Source organism: Pygoscelis adeliae, unplaced genomic scaffold (assembly GCF_000699105.1).
Source record: "Pygoscelis adeliae isolate BGI_AS28 unplaced genomic scaffold, ASM69910v1 Scaffold120, whole genome shotgun sequence".
Classification (NCBI taxonomy): Eukaryota; Metazoa; Chordata; class Aves; order Sphenisciformes; family Spheniscidae; genus Pygoscelis; species Pygoscelis adeliae.
In genome coordinates this window covers 1,002,091-1,015,873 of record NW_008824032.1, presented here as the reverse complement: position 1 = coordinate 1,015,873, position 13,783 = coordinate 1,002,091, and the positions used below count along the sequence as shown (strand labels likewise).

At 50.8% G+C, this 13,783-nt stretch overlaps 2 protein-coding genes across 5 annotated transcripts in view; both read left to right on the top strand.

Annotated features, from left to right (window-relative positions):
- LEPREL2 (leprecan-like 2) overlaps positions 1-6,376 on the top strand; it is a gene marked incomplete at its 5' end in the record, with an annotated part of 10,827 nt that extends 4,451 nt beyond the window's left edge. Inside the window, 8 exons of the mRNA XM_009330016.1 lie at positions 320-427; positions 528-652; positions 777-872; positions 1,859-2,009; positions 2,183-2,300; positions 4,768-4,843; positions 5,265-5,405; positions 5,736-6,376. Coding sequence (XP_009328291.1) covers positions 320-427; positions 528-652; positions 777-872; positions 1,859-2,009; positions 2,183-2,300; positions 4,768-4,843; positions 5,265-5,405; positions 5,736-5,936 — 1,016 coding nt within the window. The remainder of the gene's footprint in view (positions 1-319; positions 428-527; positions 653-776; positions 873-1,858; positions 2,010-2,182; positions 2,301-4,767; positions 4,844-5,264; positions 5,406-5,735) is intronic.
- Positions 6,377-13,019: 6,643 nt separating this feature from the next.
- Positions 13,020-13,783, top strand: part of GNB3 (guanine nucleotide binding protein (G protein), beta polypeptide 3) — a 5,243-nt gene continuing 4,479 nt past the window's right edge. The window contains exons 1-2 of one of the 4 annotated variants that reach the window (XM_009328833.1): positions 13,020-13,076; positions 13,646-13,686. In XM_009328833.1, the coding sequence (XP_009327108.1) occupies positions 13,020-13,076; positions 13,646-13,686 (98 nt within the window). Of the gene's footprint in view, positions 13,114-13,645; positions 13,710-13,783 lie in introns of all 4 variants that reach the window. The other 3 variants (XM_009328841.1, XM_009328823.1, XM_009328849.1) reach the window with 3 other exon arrangements.

Here is a 13,783-nt window from a genome sequence, read left to right as displayed (position 1 = left end):
GACCATCCAGAGGTCAGATGGGGGTGGAAAAAAAGGCCAAAGATTGAAAGAGCAAATCACCAACTACTATCCATTGCTTCCCTTCGGGGCTGAAGAAAGTAGAAAGATGCACTGGAGATAATTCTGGGGTAAGATGTGTGATTGAAAGGAGGGTTGATGGAGGTGTTTACCTGCTTCTTTTCTCCAGAGCCTCACCCCAGTAGGCTGGACCTGTTCTGCTGCTGCGATCCACAGTGCACTCAACTTTCCCCAGCTCCCTGCTGCTCTCCCAGCAAGCCCCAAGTTTCTGCTGGCTCCTGAAGCACTCGCTGTAGGCCAGCTTCCCCAGCTGATGCTCTGGTTCCCCTGAAGCATGTGAGGGGTGCAAGTGGCCCAGGTCTGCGAGGAGTGGGCACTTCTGGGGAACTGTCCTGTCTTCTCAGAGAATGTATAGTGTCCCTCCACTTCCTTATCCAGGCTGGGGGTTGGTGTCTGAGGGCTCCTTGTCCAAAGCTTGCTCATGCCTATCTGTACTTTCTTCTCGACAGGTCCTTTGCCTTTTGAGGGTATTGCTGTCACGATGGATTCCCGCCAGATGAATGGAACCCAGAGGGTTGTGTTTGACGGAGTGCTGACGGAGTCTGAGTGTAAGGACCTCCTCCGGCTGACAAAGGTGAGGCCTGGGTCTTGTAGGAGCTCCTGTATGTGTACTTTCCCCCGCAGCTGGCAGGGTTGTAGTGTTTCCGTGGAGGAGAGATGGCAGCCTAATGTGTGTCATCTCTGTCCTTCTATTCCAGGCAGCAGGAGAAGCAGGAGATGGCTACCGGGCAAGACGGTCGCCTCACACCCCACATGAGAGATTTGAAGGGTTAACCGTTTTGAAGGCCATGCAGGTAAGTGGCTCTGTGAGTCTGCCGCCTTCTTGATTGTCCAGAAAGTGTTTGCCACCCGAGCGTCTTTCTCTGTGAAGTGTAGTCTGGATGGGGTCATGGGTGTGTTATCTTCCTCATAAGCACGTGCGGTCTCCCCTGACCCTCCTCCTCCACAATCACGTTTAGGCACGTTGTACATGGAGGACTTGACAAGTGCTTTCTCTCCTGTGAGACAGGGTTTCGGGATTGCTACTTGTCCCTGTGCAGTAGTCTAACAGACATGCTTAGCTTAGAATTGGAGAATAAATTAAGGTGGAAGGAGCCTCTGGAGATCTCTAGTCTGACCCCTGCTCACAGCATGGCTAATTCCAAAGCTAGATGAGATCCCTGAAGACTTTGTGCAGGCAAGTCCTGAACATCTCCAAGGGTGGAGATTCCCCATCCTCTCTAGGCACCTGTTTCAGTGCTGTACCACTCTTGGGAGGGTGAAATTTTTCTTTATATCTAGCCAAAATTTCCCTTGCTGCAGCTTTTGCCTGTTGCCTCTTGTCTTTTCAGTGTGTCCCTCTGAGAAGAGACTGTCTCCATCTTCTCTGTAACCCCCTTTTAGGTGACAGGAGACTGTAGTTAGATCCTCCTTTGGTCTTCCCTAGGCTGAAGAAACACAGCTCTTTCAACCTCTTTTTCTAAGTTGTGCTCCAGCACCCCTGCCATCTTAAGACCCTTCACTGAAGACTCACTCCAGTTTGCTAGTGTCCCTTGTGTACTCGGGGACCCAAAATGATGCTGCATTCCAGATGTGGCTTCATGTGCTGAGTGGAAGGAAAGAATTGCTGTGCTGTACAGGTGTACTCCTGACTTACATTTACATGAGAAAACGTGTTATTTTCTTACATGTGTCACCACAGGACTTTACACAGGTCTCTTCTTCTGTACTGTGTACATGTACCACTTCTTAGAATACTTACACACAAAGACACTCTAACAGGCTTGTTTTTCACTTGTAGCTGGCCCAGAATGGGGACGTGGACTGGAGAGATGCCAAATTGCTTCTGCAGACCAGTGAGAAATCGCGGAAAATCATAGAGTCCTATTTTACTCCTGGAAAGAAACTCCATTTCTCATTCACACACCTTGTGTGCCGCACAGCTGTGGACGGTAAAGAATCTTTCACCCTGTTAGTCCCTGTCTCCTAGAGAGTCTCCTCAGTCCCAGCCATGTGCTCTCAGGAGACTCTCTTCCCTTCACTCTCACTGTGCTCCTTTCTCTCTGCCTTATTCTTTCTTGAAACTGAAAATGCCCATACTCCTTTTTGTAACTTCCCTTTTCAGAGGAACAGGAAGGTCGCATGGATCTTAGTCATCCTGTCCATGCTGATAATTGTCTCTTGGATCCTGAGGGGCAAGAGTGCTGGAGAGAACCACCTGCCTATGTGTACAGGGACTACAGGTAAGAGAAGAAGGGGACCTGCATTAGATCATGTGGAGATCAGAATGTCTCCCTGGCCCCATCAGAGGATAAGCTCAGCTTATAGAAACCAGGTGATGTGGTGTTGGCTCAAAGCCAGCCAGGACTGTAGCATCAGGCAGAAGGCTGCATCAGTGGCTTCAGAACAAGGTGTGAAACACCTTCCCTAGGCTAGGAAGATCTGCACTTTCTCCTTTCTCCCTTCTCCCTCCTCACAGCCAGCATTAATGGAAAGCAGAACGAGGCTGGAAGGCTGCACGGACTAGAACCATGATACCAAATTATTGTCTTGTGGGTCTACCGCAGTACTATAGTCCACTGCCAGCACTTATGACAGTCTGTTTCTTCTAATCAAGTTCCATCTTTCACAGTCTTCCATGCATTACAGGAGAGGGAGAACCAAGCTCTTTGGATTTCCTTTGTTTGAGCAGTCAGTGTACTTTGGTGACTATTCTCTCCGTTCATCTCTCAGGATTGACTGCCAATACTTTGTGTTGGGTTTTTCCATTCCATATGAGAGCTTTTTCCGGCCTGTGGCAGGGTTTGTTACTCTTCTGTGAAAGAACCTGAAATTTTAAAGATGAGATTTTAAAGATGAGGTTTTAAAGATGGCGACAGTTGTTGCACACTGCAGCCAAATGAGGTCAGTTCGCTACAGTTGATTCCTCCTATTTACCATGCCATCCCTGAGCATCCAGAAATCTTATTCGCCTTTTCTTTGAGTGGTAGCTGTACCCAGAGCAGAAATCTTCTCTGAGCAGCCTATGGTAAGGAAGTGGGACTTTAGAGGGAATTCCAGTATCGTTAAGTCCATTTCCTTTCTGATACAGAGGTTGACTTGGTATAGTCAGATTGTAAAGCTACCAGGCTCTCTCATGTAACTGGTTAGACCTCTGTCCCTCCTGTGGGAAAGCTGTCCTGTCACCTCACTCCTCCGTGGGTAGCGGGCTTCTCTGACTTCTACTTGAATGTATGTTAAAATATCTTCCTGGGATCTATGCCACTGAGCTATTTCCAGGAGTATTCCTGTCCTCTTGCAGAGTAAATTGTGACTGATCAACCAACTCACAAGGGCTGAGCTCTTCCAGTGTCCTTTTGAAAGAGGGCCTTGTGCTCCAAACTTCCTGGATCTCTTCTGTGTATTTGTGCTATGGTCATTAATGAAACTGTTGGACAGGATTGGGCCCAGGGGTCCAAGAGTTCCAGTGATCCTCCTCCAGGTGAACAGTACTCCTTTCGGTGCCAGTGGTGCACTGTGTGCTGTTCACGTGCTCTTCTTCACCTTCTCTGTGTTCATTAGTAATTTCTCTAGTGGCACTGTTCTGAGTGCTTTTACCAGAGTCCAAACTGCTGAGATCGAGCATGTTGTCTTTCCCTGGGAAAGCAACTGTTTTGTGAAAGGTTGTGTGGCTAGCCCAATCTGCTTTTAGGACCCCCATGTTACATTTTAAGACCGTTTTCCATTTACCTCATCCTTCAGTTATCCTTCTCCTCAGAAATGGAGTCTAAAGCCCTGCAGACTACTGAGGTCAGGCTAACAGTCCTGTTTGTGCTTCAACCATTATCCCTACCCTCTGGCCCCTTTGTGCATGTGAGAGCTTTCCCTGCTTTTCTCCAGTTTTGTTACCACCCTGACTTCACAGTCTTATTAAAACCCTATGGCAGAAGAGCCATAACTTCCTGGGTTTCAGGGTTGGTAATCCTCTCACTGTCCTTATGTCCTTAACATTTTACTTCAGCAGACACAGTGTTGATTTCTGTTTCTTTCTCCCAGTCCCATTAATGAGCCTCTTTTGTTCCTCTGACGTTTTCTGTCAGCTTAATTGAATACCAAGAGGAACTCAAGTAGTTTGTGGTCCATTCTTTCACCTAGTTGACTGTGGTCTCACCTGCACTGCACAGTGGCCTCACTACTTCTTGTTTTGTCTAACGTTAGTAAAGAAATTTCTTGTTTGAATTTTCTTTTCTGCATGCACTAAGCCTCTTTTTGACCATTCTTACGTTACCCTGAAATTCCTTGACTCTTAAGACATGGCTTTCTTTGCTGATCAGTCTCCTCTTCCAGGCTTTGGATTATTTCCAATCTTAAAACATAACATCATGCCAGGTCAGAACCAAGGTCCGTCTACCCCAGGGCATTGTTACAACAGTGCCACAGATGCGTGCTGCAGATGATTAAAATAAAAACAAAAGAGGACAAGCGCGTAGAGCTAACTCCCTGGCATACTCTCCTAGCCTCCTGTGGCTTGCAGCTCAGGGACTCCCCCGAGTTAGGCACTGCTGTATTTAACACCCCCAAATGCATTCTCCTGTTAATTGGTCTGTCTAGTCACTTTTTGAACCTGTGGTGTCATTCAGGTGCCACAGCCTCCTGTGACAAGGAGTGTGGGGAAGCACCTGAGAGGAATGAGCTTCACCGTCCATATGTCCTCTTTCTTTTTTTCTGCAGTGGCATTCTCTACCTCAATGATGACTTCCAAGGTGGGGGCCTTTTCTTTACTGAAATGGACACTGTGACTGTCACAGTAAGTCTGGGACTGGCCAAAAGAAGGAGGGAGGACTGAGGGTGAGGCTTAGTCTGGGTGGGAGGAAACTAGTTGGTTATTGGATCCCACCAGTACAAAAACAATCTAGTGCTGGTGCTGTGGCAGATTCAAATAGGGACAGCTAAAGGCAAATTGAGGCAAATCTCAGACAGAGGAGAGGTTAACTCCTTTCTAGCTGAGATATTCCAGCTCTTTGCAGTCTGTGGGTGTCTGTGACATAGGTTGTCCCTTTGATTCTCTGTGTCCCTCCCCAAGGTCTATCTTGCTCATAGACTGGCAGTGGATGCCTAGTGGCTCTCCGCTGTTCCACCTTCTCAGAGGCAACATTACCTCTGTACAACAACCGTATACCCCAGAGCAGGGGGCTGCTGGCTTCATTGTCTCCTCTCTCTCCTGGCAGGCCGAGGTGCGTCCTAAGTGTGGGAGGCTGGTAGCCTTCAGCTCTGGCAAGGAGAACCCCCACGGCGTGTGGGCAGTGAGCCGCGGGAGGCGCTGCGCCATTGCTCTCTGGTACACACACTCCCAGGAGCATGCCGAGCAGGTAAAGGACCATGCTGGAGAAATGGATGTGAGTATCTCCAAGCTAGATCAAATCCCTCTGAGGAGTGGCTTGTGCGCTTTCCCATGGGGCAGGGCCTAGTGCAGCAGCTGGGGCTTCTCCTCTGACAAGGTACCTGGTGGAGGGGCCAGCCTGTGATGGGTCTTGCAAGAGAGAATGGGCTCTGGGGGGGGTTGGATGGATGTGGATGGATGGATGGATGGATGGATGGATGGATGGATGGATGACAAGATGTGTCTTGTCAGCCCCGGCGAGCAGGACGAAGACCCTAGCAGGGAGGGGTTCACATCATCTCTGTCTCCATGGCTGCAGGAGCGGGTGAAGGCAGAGGAGCTGATGGAACAGAGGGCTGTGGAGCAGGACCGGCCTGATGGAGAAGAACATCAGGAGGCTGATCACAGAGGCAGATCCTCCTCAGAGCTTCCCTTTCCCAGCGGCGGAGCCAGGCCACAAGCCGCCGGCTCAGACAGGACGCAGCACCCCAAGGAGCTGCGGGCCAGAGATGAATTCTGAGTATGCGAGGCCCCGGGGGCAGGACTGGCACACAACATGGCCTGGCAGGTCTTGGTACTACCGGGACCTCAGTGGCCTGGAGCAGTGTATTAGCATGCTAGAGCCGTAGTGATGGGGAGGGATGCAGCTTTCTTCTCCGTGACATCCCAGCAGCTGAAAAATGGGAGCAAGGACAGAGTATTAAAGTCAGTGACACCAGGAACTTTCTTCACTGCCTCACCAACATGTTTGTGTGACTCAGAAGTAAGAAGGCAGGGTCTCCTCACCCCACTCCTCTCAGGGCCAGCTTCTTGGTCATCCAGGGCCAAATCCAAGAGGGGGAAGAGGAGCCTGGGGTCTTTCAGCAAGGGCTGTCTCACATTCAGGAACTCAAAACAGAAGTCTCTGAATTTCCTGGGCACCTGCAAACTCCATAAACTCACAGTTGGTCTGAGAGAGGGAAGGTGAGGGACTGAATATATGGAATAAAAGCAAAATGCTGGACACATGTTGGTGGGAGCTTTAGTCTGTATACCAGGAGGGGGACTTGCACACTCGTTGCTGATGGAAATTTAATTAACAAATGGTGGAAGGACATGGAGCCCTCAGTGAAAGAAAACAAACAAAGTATTTTCCCAGATGCCAGCTACTTCTGATAAGGGACAGCAAGAGAGAAAGTCGGCTCTGCCATGCCTAACCCCCGGAAAGGGTGGGGAGTGCCTTTAAGAAAAGGCACTGCTTATGTTTCCCTGCAGCAAGGCTTCTCTTCTTTTTTTTTTTCAGCTTCGTGCACGAAATTGCCTCTGAAAGCAGAAGTATTTTGTTTATCTTTTTCCACCCTGATACAAAGACAATCTGCTGTCACTGCCCAGGGGATTAGTGTCCCGAGATGGGATTATATTGTAGCCAAACAGGAATTGAATGGGGTGGATATGGAGTATCAAAAAGAGCAGTGACCCTTTTCCTGGGAAGCGCTGGAGCCAGAGATCAATCTGTGGTCATGACATACAACAGGCCTTGATGAGAGTTGTGCATGAAGGTGCCAACTACAGTTCAGATGGAAGAAATCTGTAGGGCCAAGGCCAGTGGTCTAAGAGGTGGGTGGGTGATCCCCTCGTCGCTGTTGGCACAGGGCCCCTGCTCTATAGAAAGGGAATTTTTTCCTCAATCTGAATCCTGGCACTTCCTTAACACACAAGCTTGGGAAGCCTGCATCGGCAACCCTTTTTGCGTCCCGTCCTCCCCAGGGTCATAGGAAAAAGACAATTTGGTGTGTGCATTTCAAATTCCCTCTCCCTGGCAGGAGGTCCATCACATCCTAGCATTCACATGACCGTCCCAATGATTTATGTGGGGGCACTGGATGGTTCCTGCTTGACGAGGACATGTTGGGGGGTGAGGGGTCAGTGTCCATATCTCTGGCTTGCTTTGCCCAAAGGTGGCTTGGGTGATTAGACTGATGGCCTCCTGACGTCAGATGAGATCCGTTAAAAGGTATTTATCTCAGGCTTGGGCCAAAGCCGCGGGAGAGATTAAAAGAGATTGAGGCCAAGATAATCCTCTCGCAGCATCTCACTAAGGTGGCTGCCAAAAGGCACGCCACCAAATCTTTTGCCACCCCTGGCCCCTGTGCCCAGTTCTGTTTTCCCCATGCGGAGCCCAGTTTGCTGCCCAGAGAGGGTGTGACCCCAGCCCTGCCATGGGTTTTCCCTTGGCAGGGCCACCGTGGGTGGCACCATCCCTCTTCCCGCCCTGCCCAGGACACAAGCGGCATGCTGTCCCTGGGAAAATGGGAATTCTTGTGGACGGTGAGGTGCAGCAAGCCCTGCCCCAGTGGCTGATAATCCTAGCGTGTTCTGGCTAATCTTCACTTTATTAGTTTGTTGCTGGTATAAACAGAGGGAGTCAAATCTACCTGTGATGGTTTCTTTCCCTTCAGGAGCAGCGTGCTACCCTCTTTTCACCCCTCCCCATCCACCTGCTTTGCATTATGTCCCAATCCGATTTCCCCAAGTCTCTGGTGTCTGATTTAATTTGCCTGACGCTGCTCCTGGAATCAGCCCTCCCCCAGCCTCTCCCGTCCACAGCCTTCCAGCTCCCCATGGGGAGATCAGTCCTGGGAGAGGCTGAGGAACAGAGAGGGAGCAAGGGACTCGCTGGGTGGAAGGGCAGGACTGACTGGAGACCGCACAGGGACAAGGAGCTTCTGGCTGTCGGGGAGCCATTCTCAGCAGGGGAGGCAGGCCGTGAGAGTCCCATCCAGGGGGGACTGCAACCCACCTGGCTCTACAGATCCTGGTAAGGATGCTGCCTTGTTGTGATGCCTGAGGTCACCTTGGTGAGCCTGGCACTTGGGACCCTGGGTTTCTTGGTGTGACACCATGGGGAGTTTTTGTACATGGGCTGATCCCATCTGAGGATGTGGGAGGGAAGGTCATGGCGGGGAAGGAGTTGGGGTTAGCACTCAGATGTCTTTACTATGATGAGGGGCTTTGCACTGGGAGGGGGTTGCTTGTTTTCCCCTTGGCAGGCAAATCTCACCAGTTTCCAGTATGGAACAGGAGGGTAACGCCTCCCCTGAGGGACCTGGCACTCGCTACCCATACAGTCCTGCACTCCCGGTGCGCCCCTGTGCACACCTCTTTGCAGCTCGCCCCTGTGCACACCTCTTTGCAGCTGACTGCTTTTCTGGATGGAAAAGGAACCCTCAGAAAGCAAGGAGCAGAGCAGGGTAATTTTACCCTGGCCTTTGATCTCCATCACAGAAGAGGGGGATCATCTCTGTATCCAGCTCTGCAAGGAGCCCAGGGTCACCAGGACGAGCATGCAAGGCCAGCCAGGGATTACACAGAGACCCAGGGATGCTGCCTATTAATACTCAGATATCCTTCCTGCACCTTTCCCTTTTCTATTTACAGCCCTCTCTCAGCATCCCACAAAGGGACCACTCCCTTCCCAGTGTGGGGAAAGTTACCCAGAGGATAGGAAATAAGGGAGTTCACCTCCCCTTTCTTCGCACCCATCACTTGCACCCCGATCCCCACAAGGGAGTGATGCAGGTGGCTCAGTAGGACAGCCCCTGGGGTGCAGGCTGGGCCCCCACCATGGCATGGTGCAAGGGGTGTAGCCACTGCCCTGAAAAGTCATGGCGTGGCAGCAAAAGGCAGAAGACGGATGATTCCAGACCCCACTCAGCCTCACACCATAGTAGAGGCATTTGGTCTGCTATGAGCAGACACCCAAGGGCTCAGGATGGGCCTGGTTGCCCACAGACAGGAGCGCTACAGCAGGTGCCTCCAGCAAGTTTGTCAGAAAAGGCAGAAGGGGAAAGAACTGCCATGTTGGATAGCAGGAGAAATGAAATGTGGTTTCAAAAGCCAAGAACTGTGAACTGGATGAGCACAGCTAAGGCAGAGCTCAGAAGAAGGCTGGTGTGAACCGACTAAGCCCAGGCTCTGTTTGGCTGTGCCATTCTCCTCAGTGATGCTTGTAGGAGGTGCAACTCTGGACCAGCGCTGGTGCCAAGGTCCTCCTGTCAGTAGCTCTTTGCAATGCTGGGGTGGTGGTGAATTGCTTTTTCAAAGGTACCTAAGGATTTGGTTTCCTCTACTGCTTAGCATTCACCCGAAAGAGCCCTTACTTCCAGAAAGCACTGAGCGTGCACCATTTAGAAGCCTTTCCCATTAAAACCAGGCTGGGCAGCTACCATGAGCAACCGTGAGCTGATCCATAGATCCACAAGAAACATGCATCCCTAAGGTTCCGCTGGTCATGGCAGGAACGTGCCTTGGTCAGACTCCACACTCCGTTCCCCTTTCCCCTGTTGTTCCCCCATTTCCTGTCCTAAATTTACATGACCATGACGAGCTGCTCTTTTGCACACCTGCCATGGGCCTCCTGGGAGGCAGCTGCACTCCACTGGAGACCAGGTAATTCACTCTCCACAAATTGCACTGGGATGTGATGGGTGGAGGCGACAGGCAAAGCTGGAGCTATTATTATTGCTCATCTGTGGCTCCTTGTCCTTCTGAGGCTGAGAACAATTCCCAGCTTCATTTAGAGTGTCCTCTGAAAGGGATTTAAAGGTTTGAATGGAGTCCTGAACCTGAGCTGCACCTTCTCTATGTTTAGCCCTTTTTATCCGTCCTCGACATCGTGCCCCTGCCCTTCGATCTGCCCGCCAGCTCCGAAAGCCCCTCATCTGGTTGTGCAGCTTCACAGAGCAGGCACCTGTGAACTGGGTCTCCTGTGCAAGTGCCAGCATTGAGAAAGAAACACCTGGGGAGGGGAAGGGGATGGTAAAAAAGCAGGAGAGATGCAAGGAAGACTGGGTGGTGGGGAGGACATGTGCAGCCAGCTTCACCTGGGGCAGAAATTGGAAGGAAGAGAGACCAAGGCTCCCACCTCCATGTAGGTCTGGGTGGGCAAAAGCAGAAGTCCACAGATTAGGGCAGGGGACTGGATGATGATCTCAGATGGCCAATGGTCTGTGAAATGACAGCCTGGAGGGCAGAAAGCCAGTGCCGTTCCAGCTGGGAGAAGTTCTAAGAAGGGATCGCTGTGGGGAAGCCAGGCCTTGGGGACCTAGCAGAGGAGACTAGAAGGAGTGAGTAGAGAGGGAAGAGGTGGCCCAGCAGGAAAAGGCAATCCAACACTTATGGCTGATGGAGGAGACATAAGATCAGTCCTGGGGAAAACTGAGAAAGGGGAAGGTGTGGACCACAATGGTAGGGTTAGAAGGGTGGCTGGAAGTTCAGGTTTGCCACTTGGTGTGCTCAGAGGCATTGACCAGAGCTGGATGCGGTCTCTGCAGCTTGACTGTGCACCAAAGCTGAAGGGCAAACGCCACAAGATAAGGATGTGCAGCTTCCTACTGAAAGCTGCAAGGCCTTCCCCAGCATCTCCCCAGTCTGTCAGTTAGCTGGGAGGTGGTGTGGGGTGCCCAGCCCCTCCCCAAAGGAGGAGAAATGCATTCAGGTGGGTTTTCACGGCCAGCATCACTCAACCAGGTGCAGCTATGTATCCTTGCTGGGAGGAACCTCCTCATCACTGCTCTGTCAAAACAAGAGAAGAAAAAAAACAGTGGAAAGAGCCCAGCTCACATGCTGGTCTGTCCCTGTCCTTCAGCATAGCTGAGGTTGACAGCTCCAGGCCACTGCTGTAGCACCTGCCTCCAGGCCCTGACACTGCAGCCCTGGACCCGTCTCCTGCTCCCTCGCCACATGCTGGGGTCAGCAAACTGGGAAAGCAGCCACATGCAGTGCATGGGCAGGGAGTAAGGAAGAGACAGCAGTGCTGTGGCTGTTCAGGCTTGCAGGCAGCAGGTATAACTCTTTCTCTGCAAAGTATAGCCTGAAATAGCCTCCCTCCGGGATAAGCTCATGCTTCCTGGGAGCTGGGGGAAACCTGTATCTCCCTGTTTTTTCTACACTCAAGCCATGCCTCGGCAGTCATTGACCAAGCAGAAACTCACCCTGCCTGGAAGATCAAAGGAAAGCCACAGAGACGTTCAGGGGAATGGGCTCTGGAGGGAAACTCGAAGAGCTCTATGAAGCCATGAGAAAGGTGGGACTCGGGAGCTATCTACATGTGCTTGACCACAGCAAGAGAGCAGCCTGGCATGGAAGGACCCACAGCCCCATTGGCTAGAAGAAACCAGGCCTTCAGGCAACAGGCCAGAGGGGGATGGAGGCGATGTGACTCACGGGGACTAGAAGGAGAAGTTCTGCAGATGCTGCTGGAGCATTTCTTGGCCTTGGGCAAAGTGCTGGTTCTAATGATGAATACCTGGAGCACATCTGGACACTGACACCTACCCAGGAGAAAGAGTGAAGCAATAAAGACCAGATTTGTCTGCAAGACTGGGAAATGCTAGAATCACTGGTGAAGTTTTAAGTGCACGTAAGAAGAAAAAGAGAACAAAACAGATGCTGTATAATTGTATGGTGCACCTGTATCTTGAATATGGATTACAGTTCTGGTTCATTGCCCTCCCTGCAAAAATGTATCATCTATACTCTGTAAACAGCTGAAAAGGACTTAGAGAACAACAAAGATAATAGGATGTAACAGCTTACATGGGAGGAATGACTAAGTGTGCTGTGCAGTCTGGATAAGAGATGGATGAAGACGGATATGATAAAGATCTATTAAAAAAAAAAAAGTGATGCTGAGGTGAATGGAGACCAGTTATTTGCTGATTCTTCCAACTCAAAAGCTAGGTACCACCAAGTGGAACTAGAGCCTTTTGGGAGTAACAGAACCAGGAACTTCCTTGCAGAGCATGCCACTAAGCTGTGGAAGTCCTCACCATGAAGGATGTTAAATTTCAGCATGGGTGCAAAAAGTGTGTGGACAAACACATAGAAGAAAAATCCATCAAGAACTTGCATACAGTAATGCTGCCTCTAGCTTTGGAAGTCAATGAAAAGCTGGGGCTAGGAAAGTAGGAGAAATACCACTATCTGCTTCTGTTATTCTTAGATCATTCCCTAGGTATCCACCTTTTTTTTTTCCTTTTTTTTTTTTTTTTTTTGGATGGGAAACCAGAAGGGAACCCTGACAGAGCACCTCAACAGCCCCCAGATTTCTTTGGTGGTCAAAAAGCTGGTGGGCACTGAGTGCTGATGCTTTGCCTAGGACAAATGATAGGAAATAGCCAGTGGGCTCCCCCCATCAAGTTTTCTCCTCCTGGAGCTGAGATGGACAGGGAGAAGCTGATGAAGAGGAACCAGGACTTGCTAGGGCCTGGAATGGGGAGGTTATAAATAAAGAGGTGAGGGGGAAAGTGCAGCCAGAACCTCAGCAAGAGGTTCTGGAGGTCTTCAGCTTCCCAGTGTACATGTAAGCAGGATACAAGACCAAATGGACCTTTGATCAGGCCCAGTACAAACTTTCCAAATGCTAAGGGCTTTGAGCCGTTACAGCATGACATTACCAATCATTCAGCCAAGAAATGGTTGCTAAGCCCTTATCAGAGATGCCTACATTTGCATAACTGAGCAGTCATATTAGTGCCCTTTCTACCTCACACCTCTCTCCTTTGATTTGTCTCCACAGAATCAAGGCTGCCCCGCGTGGAGGAGCCACCCCTAGGTCAGAAAGATGGGGGAAATGGAACAGATGAAGCAGGAGGCTGAGCAGCTGAAGAAGCAGATTGCGGTAATGCTGGCAACAGTCATGAAACTGCTCAAAGATTGTCTACCCGCCCCCCCGTGTCCAAGTTCTGCTCCTCAGCCACAACTTGGAGTTGAGCTTTTTCCATCTACATCCTTGGAGCCCTCTGCAGTTCTGCACAGCCCTTTAAGTGCTAATGGAGATCTTCATAGCGTGGTGGGGGGAAGAGGGGGAGAGAAGAGGGGACTACAGCAGTGAGAAGGAAGTGGCCACAGGCATTGTGTCTGCAGGGGAGCAGAGAGTCTAGTGTGTCCCTAGGACCTTCTCTGTATGGGAGGCAGCTGGTGTTCTGCCAGGTGGGAGTCTCCATGGAGAGGGTATAGCATGGGGAACTGGATGCTGAGTAGCTTTTGACTCACCTTCCTGATGTTTGACTGGTGTGCTGAGGTGCCCTGGTCACAGACCAGGATCCCCATGTGCTGGCCACAATCCAAACACAGCAAATCCACAGTTCCTACCTCTAGCAGCTCCCAGGCTATGCCCCTGAATTTCACATGCCATTGCCTTCCTCACATGGCTTTCTTCTGTCTCATCTGCTCTTGTCTCTTATCCAGGATGCCCGGAAAGCCTGTGCAGACACAACGCTTGCTCAGGTAAGGGACAGGGCTGGCTGGGCAGGTGAGGGGGTGGGTGGGTGGGTCAGCTAGCACCACTCCAAGGGGGACTGTCTCCAGTTGGGAAGCAGAGTTAGG